Below are 15,608 nucleotides of genomic sequence, written 5' to 3'. Positions count from 1 at the left end.
GAGGGACATGATAACCTTTTGATAGGCAGTACTTTTACAAATCAAAGAGGTACTCAATAAATATTTAGCACCAACTGGTCACTGTTAACTTTTATCACCTACCTTTCCTAGCTCCTTTCAAGTAAAGACAAAACCAAAACAAAAGTAGCAATAATGAAAAAACCCACACTACTTTAACAACAACAAAAAAACCACATTACCTTAACAACAAACTCCCTTGAAAAAACTAGGCATTTTTAATATATAGGAGTGGCACAGCCAAAGATAAAAAATAAACTAATGTCATCAAGACAAAGAATTAGAAAAATAAGCATACTAGAAGTTATTTATGTTTAATGCTTAAAAGTCTGAATGCACAAACAATCTACCATTATAGAAGTACTGGTGGTCAATACAATGCATTAGAACTATGTACAATGCACAGTTTAGTATCAAAATCTTTCTACACTGTAGAGTTTTACGAAACTGTTAATGACATCAAACACTAAGCACTTAAGACACCATTTTTTTTTTCTGCTACCACATTAGGAACGTCAATGGACAGTCCATTTCAACTTGCAGCATCCATCCATTTCTAGTATGAAATTAAGTAATTTTCTACTTATACAATAAAGTATATCTACACGGTTCTTTTGATTTTGATCCATAGCAGCAAAGGCACTGTACATCAGCAGATCCACAGACTTAAAAGATTTTTAAAGCATTCAAACAAAAAATAATAATAAAAAAAGAAGTCACATATTATAGTTTAACAGCAACAACAACAACATAAAAGATAACACCATGTTTCTGGCACAATGGCACAGCCTGTGTCCATTTCAGGGACATCCAACTAAGACATGGAAAGAACCGGAGGTAAAGAAAGCAAGTCCTCATCCCAGGAGAGAGTCCATTCTTTGTGTTTTTCAGAGGGAGTCTCTGCAAACCCTCCTCTGCTGTCCTTGTTTTGTGAAAGACTTAACTTGCACAGCAGTGGGAGTCCTCCCCATAACTGTGCAGCTCCCAAAGAGCATGCCACAAAATAACCCATAATTTCTCATAACAACAAAACTGACTAAAGATATATATATATATATATATATATATATATATCTCCCTTTTGCAAAGAAACGTGGCAAAAATATCCAGAAGGGATTAAGTTCTCTCTTTGAGGCCAAATTTAATTTGTTCATCTGTCTATAATACAACAAAAAAGGGAACTAAAAACATATTACAAAGACACTTGTCAACGAGTCAAAAAAAGAAAAAAAGTCCAATTACTTTTATCGAATATAATCTAAAGCTATAGATATATTGGTTAACGTCGTCTAAATAGATCCAAATGAGTATGAGATGGCCTGTTGTGTTCTAATTGTTCAGCCAAATTTCCAAAGGTCTTTGAAAGATGTAGAAAACAAAAACAAAAAAACCTAATAACAACACAGCAACATATTGCTTCCATGTGTAATTATACATTTCACATCTCTATACAGTCATCAGTCTACATTTAGTGACATTTTAAATCAATTATTTTAAACCTTCCTTTCCCCTCCTTTGCCAAAAAAAGGGGGGGAGGGGTATCAAATACAACGCACCTTCATTATCAATGCAGGAGCAGACAGCTTTATTTAGTCAGTCATTGTTAGAAAGCCTTCTTTAAACAAAATAAATATATTACAGATATAATACATAATTAAAGATTCTGTTCACTGTTAAGTATGCTTATTCCATGTTCTTCCAAGTAGATAGCTGAAGATTTGGTATCACAGGTTTTTAATGACTATTCACAATTCAATAGCAAGTGGGAAGTGAGGTTAAGAAAGGGGATTTAAACTCCACAACTGCAATGAGTATCTGAAATCCTTGGTTTTTAGATGCGGGGATGGGGGTGAACAAAAAGGATGACAGAGCAAAGTGCTACCAGGAGGAGTCCAGTCTGCATGAAGATTTGTCCTTAATAAATAACTTCATAAACCGTGGCCTTCTTATCCCCAGAGCCAGTGACAATGTATTTGTCATCCACGGAGATGTCACAGCTAAGCACCGATGAGGATTCTTTGGACTAGGAAAGAAACATATAATCAAAAATGTTAAATACCGAAAGAAAATCCCATGAGTATGGAGGACTCGGAGCAAATGCAAATGTAACGTGCTCCTTCACCAAACAGGAGCCCAGTCAAGGAAAGGTGAAAGGTGGTCACGGAGAGTGTTGCTGCCTTTTTATTTATTTATTTATTTATTTTTTAACGAGACAGGGTCTCCCTCGGTCACTCAGGATGGATTGCAGTGGTGTGACCACAGCTCACTGCAGCCTTGACCTTCTGAGCTCAAGCAATCCTCCCACCTCAGTCTCCTGAACTGTTGGGACTATGACATTGGTGTGTCCCATTACACCTAATTTTTTAACTTTCTTTTTCTAGAGACAGGGTCTCACTAAGTTGCCCAGGCTGGTCTCAAACTCCTGGGCTCAAGCGATCCTCTTGCTTTGACCTCCCAAATTATGCATGAGATTACAGGCATGAGCCACCACATGGCACTTTCTTAAAATGGCAGAGGTGGATCGGATCCACCCTTGGCAACACCTCACCGGGTCAGTCAGGAGGCTTCTGCCCTGGGGACATCAGGTAGGCAGGCAAGCCAATGGTTTGAGCACCTCTACTGGCAAAGCAAGACCTTATTTCAAGCCCTATTCTACCGTTAAGAGGGGGGTGTTATTGGCATGAAAAACCCTCAACTTCAAACAGATGGCTTGGAGTTAGGTTGAGCTGTGGAACATGGCACAGGTCACTTAACCTGTCTGCACCTCAGTTTCCTTACAATAGCAAATAGGTAGACATTTTACCTGTCTACCACCTCAGAGGGATGCAGCAGAGTTCAGTGAGATCAGATATGAGAAATGGCACTGAAAACACATTAAAAAAAAAAACAAAGAATGTAAAATTATTTCTAGTGAAAAGCCTAATGCTCCCACTGTTAAAATGTAACACAAATTTGCAAGAGGGGAGAGGTTCAACAGTTAAAAAGAAAAACATACCATACAGTTTTATATATACTATATTCAACTGTAGTATGAAGGATTCAATGTTAACTTTTAACTAAACTGTGCTCACTGAAAATGAAAACAACACAGGATTTTAACCAGGACTCTGAATACTTTAAACACTTAAAGACAGTACTTAGGCTTACTATAAAACATGTACTTTTTTAAGTGCAGTTGAGACTATCTAACAAGTCATAATCCATGATATGAAAAATGCTGTATTAAATTATAGGTTTCGAGATCCGCACCGAGATGGCCGAACAGGAAGAGCTCCAGACTCCAGCTCCCTGCGTGAGCAATACAGAAGATGGGAGATTTCTGCATTTCCAACTGAGGTACCAGGTTCATCTCACCGGGGCGTGTCACACAGTCAGTGCAGGACAGTGGGTGCAGCCCAATGAGCGAGAGCCAAAGCAGGGCGAGGCATCGCCTCACCCGGGAAGCGCAAGGGGGAAGGGAAATCCGTTTCCTAGCCAAGGGAAACCGTGACATACAACACATGGAAAATCGGGTCACTCCCACCCTAATACTGCGCTTTTCCAAGGGTCTTAGCAAACAGCACATCAAGAGATTATATCCCGCACCTGGCTTGGAGGGTCCCACACCCACGGAGCCTCCCTCATTGCTAGCACAGCAGTCTGAGATCTAACTGCAAGGTGGCAGGGAGGCTGGGGGAGGGGTGCCCACCATTGTTGAGGCTTAAGTAGGTAAACAAAGTTACCTGGAAGCTCAAACTGGGTGGAGCCCACCGCAGCTCAAGGAGGTCTGCCTGCCTGCCTGCCTCTGTAGACTCCACCTCTGGGGACAGGGCATAGCCAAACAAAAGGCAGCAGAAACCTCTGCAGATATAAATGTCCCTGTCTGATAGCATTGAAGAGAGTAATGGTTTTCCCAGCACGGAGTTTGAGATCTGAGAACGGACAGATTGTCTGCTCAAGTGGGTCCCTGACCCCCGAGTAGCCTAACTGGGAGGCATCCCACACTAGGGGCAGACTGACACCTCACACTTCACACGGCTGGGTACACCTCTGAGACAAAGCTTCCAAAGGAACGATCAGACAGCAACATATGCAGTTCAGCAATATTCACTCTTCTGCAGCCTCCGCTGCTGATACCCAGGCAAACAGGGTCTGGAGTGGACCTCGAGCAAACTCCAACAGATCTGCAGCTGAGGGTCCTGACTGTTAGAAGGAAAACTAACAGAAAGGACATCCACACCAAAACTCCCTCTGTACGTCACCCTCATCAAAGACCAAAGGTAGATAAAACCACAAAGATGGGGAAAAAGCAGAACAGAAAAGCTGGAAATTCTAAAAATCAGGGTGCCTCTCCCCTTCAAAAGGAATGTAGCTCCTCTCCAGCAATGGAACAAAGCTGGACGGAGAATGACTTTGATGAGTTGAGAGAAGAAGACTTCAGACAATCAAACTTCTCTGAGCTAAAGGAGGAATTACGATCCCAGTGGAAAGAAACTAAAAACCTTGTAAAAAGATTTGATGAATGGCTAACTAGAATAACCAATGCAGAGAAGTCCTTAAACAACCTGATAGAGATGAAAACCATGACATAAGAACTGCGTGTCAAATGTACAAGCTTCAGTAACTGACTCGATCAACTGGAAGAAAGGGTATCAGTGATTGAAGATCAAATGAATGAAATGAAGTGAGAAGAGAAGTTTAGAGAAAAAAGAGTAAAAAGAAATGAACAAAGATACCAAGAAATATGGGACTATGTGAAAAGACCAAATCTACGTCTGATTGGTATACCTGAAAGTGAAGGGGAGAATGGAACCAAGTTGGAAAACACTCTGCAGGATATTATCCAGGAGAACTTCCCCAACTTAGCAAGGCAGGCCAACACTGAAATTCAGGAAATACAGAGAACACCACAAAGATACTCCTTGAGAAGAGCAACTCCAAGAAACATAATTGTCAGATTCACCAAAGTTGAAATGAAGGAAAAAAATGTTAAGGGCAGCCAGAGAGAAAGGTCAGGTTACCCACAAAGGGAAGCCCACCAGACTAACATCGGATCTCTCGGCAGAAACCCTACAAGCCAGAAGAGAGTGGGGGCCAGTATTCAACATTCTTAAAGAAAAGAATTTTCAACACAGAATTTCATATCCAGTCAAACTAAGTTTCATAAGTGAAGGAGAAATAAAATCCTTTACAGACAAGCAAATGCTGAGAGATTTTGTCACCACCAGGCCTGCCCTACAAGAGATCCTGAAGGAAACACTAAACATGGAAAGGAATAACTGGTAGCAGCCACTGCAAAAACATGCCAAAATGTAAAGACCATCAATGCTAGGAAGAAACTGCATCAACTAACAAGCAAAACAACCAGTTAACATCATAATGACAGGATCAAGTTCACACATAACAATATTAACCTTAAATGTAAATGGACTAAATGCTCCAATTAAAAGACACAGACTGGCAAATTGCATAAGGAGTCAACACTCGTCAGTTTGCTGTATCCAGGAGACCCATCTCACGTGCAGAGACACACATAGGTTCAAAATAAAGGGATGGAGGAAGATCTACCAAGCAAATGGAAAACAAAAAAGGGCAGGGGTTGCAATCCTAGTCTCTGATAAAACAGACTTTAAACCAACAAAGATCAAAAGAGACAAAGAAGGCCATTACATAATGGTAAAGGGATCAATTCATCAGGAAGAGCTAACTATCCTAAATATATATGCATCCAATACAGGAGCACCCAGATTCATAAAGCAAGTCCTTAGAGACTTACAAAGAGACTTAGACTCCCACACAATAATAATGGGAGACTTTAACAGCCCACTGTCAACATTAGACAGATCAATGAGACAGAAAGTTAACAAGGATATCTAGGAATTGAACTCAACTCTGCACCAAGCGGACCTGATAGACATCTACAGAACTCTCCACCCGAAATCAACAGAATATACATTCTTCTCAGCACCACATCGCACTTATTCCAAAATTGACCACATAGTTGGAAGTAAAGCACTCCTCAGCAAATGTAAAAGAACAGAAATTACAACAAACTGTCTCTCAGACCACAGTGCAATCAAACTAGAACTCAGGACTAAGAAACTCAATCAAAACTGCCCAACTACATGGAAACTGAACAACCTGCTCCTGAATGACTACTGGGTACATAATGAAATGAAGGCAGAAATAAAGATGTTCTTTGAAACCAATGAGAACAAAGATACAACATACCAGAATCTCTGGGACACATTTAAAGCAGTATGTAGAGGGAAATTTATAGCACTAAATGCCCACAAGAGAAAGCAGAAAAGATCAAAAATAGACACCCTAACATCACAATTAAAAGAACCAGAGAAGCAAGAGCAAACACATTCAAAAGCTAGCAGAAGGCAAGAAATAACTAAGATCAGAGCAGAACTGAAGAAGATAGAGACACACACAAAAAAAACCCTTCAAAAAAATCAATGAATCCAGGAACTGGTTTTTTGAAAAGACCAACAAAATTGATACACCGCTAGCAAGACTAATAAAGAAGAAAAGAGAGAAGAATCAAACAGACACAATAAAAAATGATAAAGGGGATATCACCACCGACCCCACGGAAATACAAACCACCATCAAAGAATACTATAAACACCTCTATGCAAATAAACTAGAAAACCTAGAAGAAATGGATACATTCCTGGACACACATACTCTCCCAAGACTAAACCAGGAAGAATTTGAATCCGTAAATAGACCAATAACAGGCTCTGAAATTGAGGCAATAATAGCCTACCAACCAAAAAAAAGTCCAGGACCACACGGATTCACAGCTGAATTCTACTAGAGTACAAGGAGGAGCTGGTAGCATTCCTTCTGAAATTATTCCAATCAATAGAAAAAGAGGAAATCCTCCCTAATTCATTTTATGAGGCCAACATCATCCTGATACCAAAGTCTGGCAGAGACAGAACAAAAAAAGAGAATTTTAGACCAATATCCCTGATGAAACATTGATGCAAAAATCCTCAGTAAAATACTTGCAAACTGAATCCAGCAGTACATCAAAAAGCGTATACACTATGATCAAGTGGGCTTCATCCCTGGGATGCAACGCTGGTTCAACCTAAGCAAATCAATAAACGTAATCCAGCATATAAACAGAACCAAAGACAAAAACCACATAGATTATCTCAATAGATGCAGAAAAGGCCTTTGACAAAATTCAATAGCCCTTCATGATAAAAACTCTCAATAAATTCGGTATTGATGGAACATACTTCAAAATAATAAGAGCTATTTATGACAAACCCACAGCCAATATCATACTCAATGGGAAAAAACTGGAAGCATTCCCCTTGAAAACTGGCACAAGACAGGGATGACCTCTCTCATCATTCCTATTCAACATAGTGTTGGAAGTTCTCGCCAGGGCAATCAGACAAGAGAAAGAAATAAAAGGTATTCAATTAGGAGAAGAGGAAGTCAAATTGTTCCTGTTTGCAGATGACATGATTGTATATTTAGAAAACCCCAATGTCTCAGCCCAAAATATCCTTAGGCTGATAAGCAACTTCAGCAAAGTCTCAGGATACAAAATCAATGTGCAAAAGTCACTAGCATTCTTATACACCAGTAGCAGACAAACAGAGAGCCAAATCATGAGTGAACTCCCATACACAATTGCTTCAAAGAGAATAAAATACCTAGGAATCCAACTTACAAGGGATGTGAAGGACCTCTTCAAGGAGAACTACAAACCTCTGCTCAATGAAATAAAAGAGGACACAAATAAATGGAAGAACATTTCATGCTCATGGACAGGAAGAATCAATATTGTGAAAATGGCCATACTGCCCAAGGTAATTTATAGATTCAATACCATCCCCATTAAGCTACCAATGACTTTCTTCACAGAATTGGAAAAAACTACTTTAAAGTTCATATGGAACCAAAAGAGAACCCTCGTTGCCAAGACAATCTTAAGCCAAAAGAACAAAGCTGGAGGCACCACGCTACCTGACTTCAAATTATACCACAAGGCTACAGTAACCAAAACAGCATGGTACTGGTACCAAAACAGAGATATAGACCAATGGAACAGAACAGAGCCCTCAGAAATAACACCACACATCTACAACCATCTGATCTTTGACAAACCTGACAATAACAAGAAATGGGGAAAGGATTCCCTATTTAATAAATGGTTCTGGGAAAACTGGCTAGCCATATGTAGAAAGCTAAAACTGGATCCTTTTCTTATGCCTTATACAAAAATTAATTCAAGATGGGTTAGAGACTTAAATGTTAGACCTAAAATCATAAAAACTCTAGAAGAAAACCTAGGTAATACCATTCAGGACATAGGCATGGGCAAGGACTTCATGTCTAAAACACCAAAAGCAATGGCAATGAAAGCCAAAATTGACAAATGGGATCTAATTAAACTAAAGAGCTTCTGCACAGCAAAAGAAACTACCATCAGAGTGAACAGGCAACCTACAGAATGGGAGAAAATTTTTGCAATCTACTCATCTGACAAAGGGCTAATATCCAGAACCTACAAAGAACTCAAACAAATTTACAAGAAAAAAAAAACCCATCAACAAGTGGGCAAAGGATATGAACAGACACTTCTCTAAAGAAGACATCATTTATGCAGCCAACAGACACATGAAAAAATGCTCATCATCACTGGCCATCAGAGAAATGCAAATCAAAACCACAATGAGATACCATCTCACACCACTTAGAATGGCGATCATTAAAAAGTGAGGAAACAACAGGTGCTGGAGAGGATGTGGAGAAATAGGAACCCTTTTACACTGCTGGTGGGACTGTAAACGAGTTCAATCATTGTGGAAGACAGTGTGGCGATTCCTCAAGGATCTAGAACTAGAAATACCATTTGACCCAGCCATCCCATTACTGGGGATATACCCAAAGGATTATAAATCATGTTGCTATAAAGACACATGCGCATGTATGTTTATTGCGGCACTATTCACAACAGCAAAGACTTGGAACCAACCCAAATGCCCATCAGTGATAGACTGGTAAAGAAAATGTGGCACATATACACCATGCAATACTATGCAGCCATAAAAAAGGATGAGTTTGTGTCCTTTGTAGGGACATGGATGCAGCTGGAAACCATCATTCTCAGCAAACTATTGCAAGAACAGAAAACCAAACACTGCACGTTCTCACTCATAGGTGGGAGTTGAACAATGAGATCACTTGGACACAGGAAGTGATGTCACTTCATCACACACTGAAGTCTGTTGTGGGGTGGGGGGAGTGGGGAAGGATAGCATTAGGAGATATACCTAATGTAAATGACAAGTTAATGGGTGCAGCACACCAACATGGTACATGTACACATATGTAATAAACCTGCATGTTGTGCACATGTACCCTAGAACTTAAAATATAATAAAAAAGAAAAATAAATAAAAAAAAATAAATTAGAAGCTTCATGACTGCAACAATTGGCTTTTTTTGCCCTACTTATTATCTTGCATACTATTTTGGATTCGATGGAATTAATCTACTTTATGATGACTTAATACCACTTGGTCAAGAAAACTGCAAGTCTATTATATTACTTCTAGAAAGGAACACTAGGAAATAACATCCTAAATATAGAAGGTTAATAAAGGCAAGTCTTTCACCTTGCCTATGAAATTCTCATGTACCAGTAGGAGAGAGGAGGAGAGAGTGTGTGTGTACACGTGCATATATGGGTACTATGTCTACAATTTGGTCCTTCTACAAATAATTTCACAAGCTATACAAAGTTCCACTGAGTCAACAGGAAAAGTAAAAGTTTATAAAACTGATTTTTATCAAACGTTTTCATAGCACTCTTCTTTGGAAAAATAAAAAAACTACTACTACTAACAAGAGCATATTTAAGCAAAATGCTCGACTTTTAAAATTAAAAATTAAAAAAGACATACATGTACAAAATTCCCAGAAGACATAAAACCTCTACTCCAAAAAGGAATTGATGATGAAGCAACAGTGAGCACCGAATCAGGCACAGCACTGGCTTTGAGTGCAGAACACTGGGGACTATCCCCAGCTCCATGGCTTTGCTGTGACACTTAACCTCCCCTTGGACACAGTTTCCTTCTCTGTACAATGTGCATAATACTAGCTCTGACCTGCCAGGACACTTCTGCACATTATTAATCTGAGAGAATGCACAGAGAGTTTGATTAAACAAACATAAGTGGTAGTTAACAAGTTCCATGTTACCTGGAATATACTGGCCCCATAAGGTGTTCTCCAGGCATTCAGAAGGTTGTCCTTTCCAGTGCTTACAAACCATTTGCCTACAGGTAAAGGGTTTTGAAAAAGGCAATGTTTGTGTTACTTTGTCAGACACCAAGATGTGCTTTATAGAACATCAAACTATTCACAGAAAACTCATTCATTTGTAAAAAAGTAACTTTCGCTTCAAAAATAAAGTCTATCTTTCTGGATTTAATGAGTCATTAATCCTTAAGGTTAAAGTGGATTAATGCCAGAAAATTACATGGTGTTGGGGAAGCAGGCATGTATCAGGAAGTAATAGAATTCTGAAGAGGGGCATGGTAATGAACTCAAGGATTCGACTTGGAAATAAAAACACAGGAAGGGGGAAGGAGCAATTCTGGTTGACAGAAAATGGACAAAACGTGCTTGCTTACCACAATGGGCAAACTTGAGCGACAGCACACAGCTCTCATGAAGATGTAGTTGGTATTTGTCTGGCTTGGTGACGTGTAAAACTTCCACATTGCTGTTCTCCATCCCCACTGCAAGCCACTCTCCAGTTGGGCAGTAGCCCAGAGAAAAGATCTAGGATTAAAACAGGTGATGGTGACAGTGGCCACAGTGGACACACTTCTTTCATCTGGGAGGTACTATCCCTTCTACAGATGCTACTTACATTATGAAGAAAATCAAGATAATTTGAATTGTACAGGGGAAAACCAAAGTCAAATGGATGATTTCAAAGTAATGAGATTTCAAAGTGGTTAATCCAGAATCAAAAGTGACATCACACGGCAAGTGAACTGCCTCTTCTTTCAGTAGGTGGTATGTTTCCTAAAACTGTATCTTTTTTATTTTTTTTATTTTGAGACAGAGTCTTGCTCTGTCGCCAGGCTGGAGTGCAGTGGCGCAATCTCAGCCTCCTAGGTTCAAGCGATTCTCCTGCCACAGCCTCCTGAGTAGCCAGGATTTACAGGCGCATGCCACTATGCCCAGCTAAGTTTTGTACTTTTAGTAGAGATGGGGTTTCACCATGTTGGCCAGGATGGTCTTGATTTCCCAACCTGGTGATCTGCCCACCTCAGCCTAAAACCCTATCTTTGAAATGCCTCAGCCACAGATCATACCTGGGAGGTGAAGTCGTGCTGCTGCAGCTGCCGCCCCTCACGCAGGTCCCAGGACCTGACCGTGTTGTCCAAACCGCCCGTCCAGAGCTTGGTGCCATCATTAGAAATGTCAATACAGCTGGCTCCGTCCGTGTGGCCCTGGAATTGCCTGAAAATGTCAAAATGGAGGGAAAGCCCTTGAAAAGTTAGCTTTTAGTTAAACTCAATTTAGAATTCCTTGATGATTCCATTTCAATCCAGGCCTTATTTGTAGATTTCACTTTGGTTTATTATGGTTTCTAATTATTCAAAGTAGTAACAAAGCATATATGAAGAGATTAAAGTTTAACGGAGATGCCAAATGTCCTGTACTTTTTGCTTGATTTTGAATACTTAGGAATTCTTCTAATTACTTTTTCATGAAAACATGATTGATATTACTAATGGAAAAAAAAAAATCTGAAATTAACAAAAGGAAACACGCCTACACGTATATGAACTAATCAAAGATATATTCTGAGACCTATTCTAACACTGTGCTATGAGGGAGAAAGAATTTAATTTTCCCTTTTAGAAAGGACTGGGGATGGCACAGGGAGCGACAGAACTAGTCCTGCCAATGAGCAGCAATGTGTCTGTGGGTGGCTGTGCAAGACGGAAGGCGAGGCTCTCAAGTAAGGCACCTGGAAAAGATACTCAATGTGAACTACTGGCCCAGGAATCACTCATGGCAAAATGTACCAAGGTCACCAGGAGAAAAAAGGGTTAGAAGCAGCTTCACATAAGAGCCTGCCTGATAAGCAATGAAAGTGACGATTTGTTTTGGAATCTATAGGTTTCAGTCCTTTGAAATAACAGATAGTAAAGTCCTCTTCTTTCACACACATGACTTGTAGCTACCTCTGATTACAACCTTTTCATACTCTGTAGCTGATCATTCTACTTGCTTGCTAATCTCTTAGGTATTGACACCTAGAGAATCGTTTCAGAGCTTTTCCCATCTACCAACACCAACCGTTTATAATCTCACTTGTAAAGTTTTATCTATCCAACCTCAAAGGTGGGACAACAGATAATCCAGACCATTTCAGAATGAGTTGCACCCAATACAGTGCATAGGCCCATGGGAGTTGCTAAATACCTGCTGAAGGAATGAACCTGTTAGATGTCTATGGCACTCAAGCCAGTACCATACACTGATGTCTATGGCACCCAAGACAGTACCATATACTGTAAATCTTCTCAATGAGGCTCTATCAACAGTAATGGTTAGCAAACACAGATGGCAAATTACAGATGTCTAAGGAGCTCATGAGGTCATGGAAACCTTATGTATATTAATTATGTCAAACTGACCTCATTTTGTTAAAACAAATTGGTGATGCTTTAGTATAATGTCAAGGAAGAAAAAAACCTCATTTTATGAAGTTCAAGTACTATAGAAAACCAGATTTTTATACTGATAATTTGTTTTTAACATCTTAAAATGGACCTGTTCTGAACAATTTTTAGTAAGATATCCCTTTACACACACACACACACACACACCCCATACCTACATACACAGTACTTTGGCAAAATATGGTAAAATCGGCTCCTCCTCACAACCTGGTAACAGATCCTGCTAACCTACCTCACCAAGGTCTGGTTGTGCAGATCCCACACAGCGATGTTGCCATCGCTGCAGCATGAGAAGCAGACCTTGGAATCGGGGCTGATGGCCAGGGCATAGCAGGCGGGGGCCGAGGATGTCAGCTCTGCCTTGATGCGTGGGGTTGGAGCCGCCAGGTCCCAAATGGACAAAGTACTGGCTTCCCCTCCGACAATTAGGGTGCGACCATCAGGGAGCAATCTGCAGGAACGGATGTAGTTATCCCTGTTCTGTAGAGACAAAAACCATCAAGAGATTACTCATGAGGAAAGGAAAACAGCATTAACATGAGAGCAGAAATCCATAAAAGTATTGTGTTCCCTCCTGGTTTAATGAGCCATTTATACTTATGACAATGATAAAGTGGATTAATGCTAGAAAATTACATGAAATTAGGGAAGTACTTAAACTTGATCTACAAAATGTAGTACTGAGATATTTAATCTTAATTAGCATCAAAATGCAAAGCTCTAAACCCACTCCCACCACCACCAAATTAACCAACTGCTTGCATCATCTGCACACACAGATACACACGTACACTAATGTAGGAGCTCTTACAGTCTTGGAGTATCCAAACCTGGAACCTTGGTAGACTCAGGCTCAGTTCTGCTGCTGAAAGGTCCTGCTACTGATGGCAAGAAAGTTTCAGGGATATCTCCCTGGCAGTCTGTTCCTTTTGCCTGGGCCTGCATTACGTGACTAAAGGGCATCATGCGTTTGATGAAGCTGCACCAGAGGTAAGACTTGATCATGGAGTGTTAAGTAACAGAAAAAAAAAAAGTTCCTCCTAGCTCATGAGGTTACGGGAATCTTATGTATATTTAATTATGTTCAATTGATGTAGCCTCATGCTATAGCAAAAATTCTACTAAACTGACATTTCCTAAAGAACTCAAGGGCTAAGGCCAATGTAGCAGCTGAGGGGCTATCTAGTATTTGCCACATGAGGCAGTAAGTTACTCTTTACATGTGATAGATGATATTTAGGTGCACGCTCATAAAGTCACTGTATGGGCTCTTAGTTTGCTTAACCATCGGAGGGGAAAACAAGAGGTTTGTCTTTTCCCATGGGAGGCAGAGTTAATGAAATCAGTATGGTGCACATGCCACACATGAAGAACTAGATCACTGTGTCTCTAGGAAGCAAAAGACATACTCTAAGTGAAAGATCGCAATCCCCTGAAGAGCAACTATCCACCTGGGATCAATACTGTGTGGTGTTGCTCATACATACAGTTCTCTCATCAGCTCCTCCTGTTTTCTGAATGAAAGTCTAAGTCTTGTTCATCCATGTTCACTCACCAGACAGTCGAGCTGGGAGACAGGACTCTTATTGCCAGGGTGGCTGATGTCCCAGACCTTGACGCAGCCCTTCCCGCCTGTGTACACGTGTCTCGTGGGGTTGCTGATGGTCACTGCGCACACCACCTCCCCGTGGTTGAGGGTGTTGATCTGGCGAGCATGCCGGGGGATTCCGGGTCCGATGAGGGCATCGGGGGGAAAAGGGACAGGCTGCATCTGACCGTCTGCGCTAACATGGAAGGAGTATGCTCTAAGGCAATGGAGAGGAAAAAAGAAAGAGGGGAATGTAAAAAATGTCCCTTAACTGTTCAGTGTAATGAGATGAGAAATAAAACACCTTCAGTGCCACTTGTGATTTACGAACAAATCGAATTAACCCATACAGTGTAAAGAACATAATTTCCAGAATCATCCAGCTAGGCTGCTACAGAGCTAGATCTCAGGCTGACTCTGTACAAACTGCTGTGAGACATCAGTAGTTACTTAGAATCTCTAAACTGCAGTTCTAATCTCTAAAATGAAGAGAATGCTACCTATACCTCACAGAATTCAATGAGATAACCAATGTCAAGTGCAGTAGCCACCTTCAGGGATTCTCTATAAACCTGCATTGCCTTCTCCTTTGGATGAATCAGAGGCCTGTGATGAGGCCTTGCCTACAGATCAATTCACTTCAGGCAAGGGACTTACTAAGGGAGATGAGTAGGCCAAAATCAGGAAGCTTAAGGAGAGCCTCTAGGCTTAGATGTTGAAATGACAGATGTGAAAAGAAAAACAAAATGATAAAGCCCTAGTTTAAAACCTTGATCAGACTTGACAATCACAAATTCTAAAAAATCCAAATGGAATGAGAACCTAAAAAAGCGTCCTGACAGCCCCAAAGGCCCGCCTGTGAGTATCTCTCAGCAGTTCCATCTCCAGTTCGTTTCCAGGGAAAGCCCTCAGGTGGTGAAAGCATTTGGTTCTAAAATGCAACTTAAGTAAGAGCATCTCCCTCAACACACTCATTTTTATTTTTAGGGCACTGAAGTCAGGAAGGGGCGAGTGAGGCTATTGTGATGCATGTTTCTGGAAGCAGAAGACACCAGAGGCAAGCAGGCGGCAGCTGGGCCTATACTGGGGACTATCACAGGCAACAGCCCATTTTAGAAACAATGCTATTCTACTTGGGCACGGAGCTTGGGAATCTGCTCTGCTTATGGAAAATAGTTCACAAAAGACACACCAAGGGAAAGCATTGTGGGTGCACAAAGGACAGGAGGCTGGACCAAACTGCGGAAGCTGTAGAATTAAATTAAAAGTTT

At 40.6% G+C, this 15,608-nt stretch overlaps 1 protein-coding gene across 21 annotated transcripts in view; it reads right to left on the bottom strand.

Annotated features, from left to right (window-relative positions):
• Positions 1–313: 313 nt before the first annotated feature.
• Positions 314–15,608, bottom strand: part of LOC112607938 (transducin-like enhancer protein 4) — a 157,335-nt gene continuing 142,040 nt past the window's right edge. For all 21 annotated transcript variants that reach the window (XM_025359335.1, XM_025359320.1, XM_025359321.1 and 18 more), the window contains 6 exons: positions 14,305–14,554; positions 12,982–13,229; positions 11,370–11,517; positions 10,677–10,827; positions 10,243–10,319; positions 314–2,041 (listed from right to left, as the gene is read on the bottom strand). In XM_025359335.1, coding sequence (XP_025215120.1) covers positions 1,934–2,041; positions 10,243–10,319; positions 10,677–10,827; positions 11,370–11,517; positions 12,982–13,229; positions 14,305–14,554 — 982 coding nt within the window. In that variant the 3' untranslated portion in view covers positions 314–1,933. The remainder of the gene's footprint in view (positions 2,042–10,242; positions 10,320–10,676; positions 10,828–11,369; positions 11,518–12,981; positions 13,230–14,304; positions 14,555–15,608) is intronic.

The sequence above is a fragment of the Theropithecus gelada genome, chromosome 15 (assembly GCF_003255815.1).
Source record: "Theropithecus gelada isolate Dixy chromosome 15, Tgel_1.0, whole genome shotgun sequence".
Taxonomy (NCBI): domain Eukaryota; kingdom Metazoa; phylum Chordata; class Mammalia; order Primates; family Cercopithecidae; genus Theropithecus; species Theropithecus gelada.
Note: the sequence above shows the minus strand (reverse complement) of the source record. Positions and strands in the feature narration are given on the sequence as shown.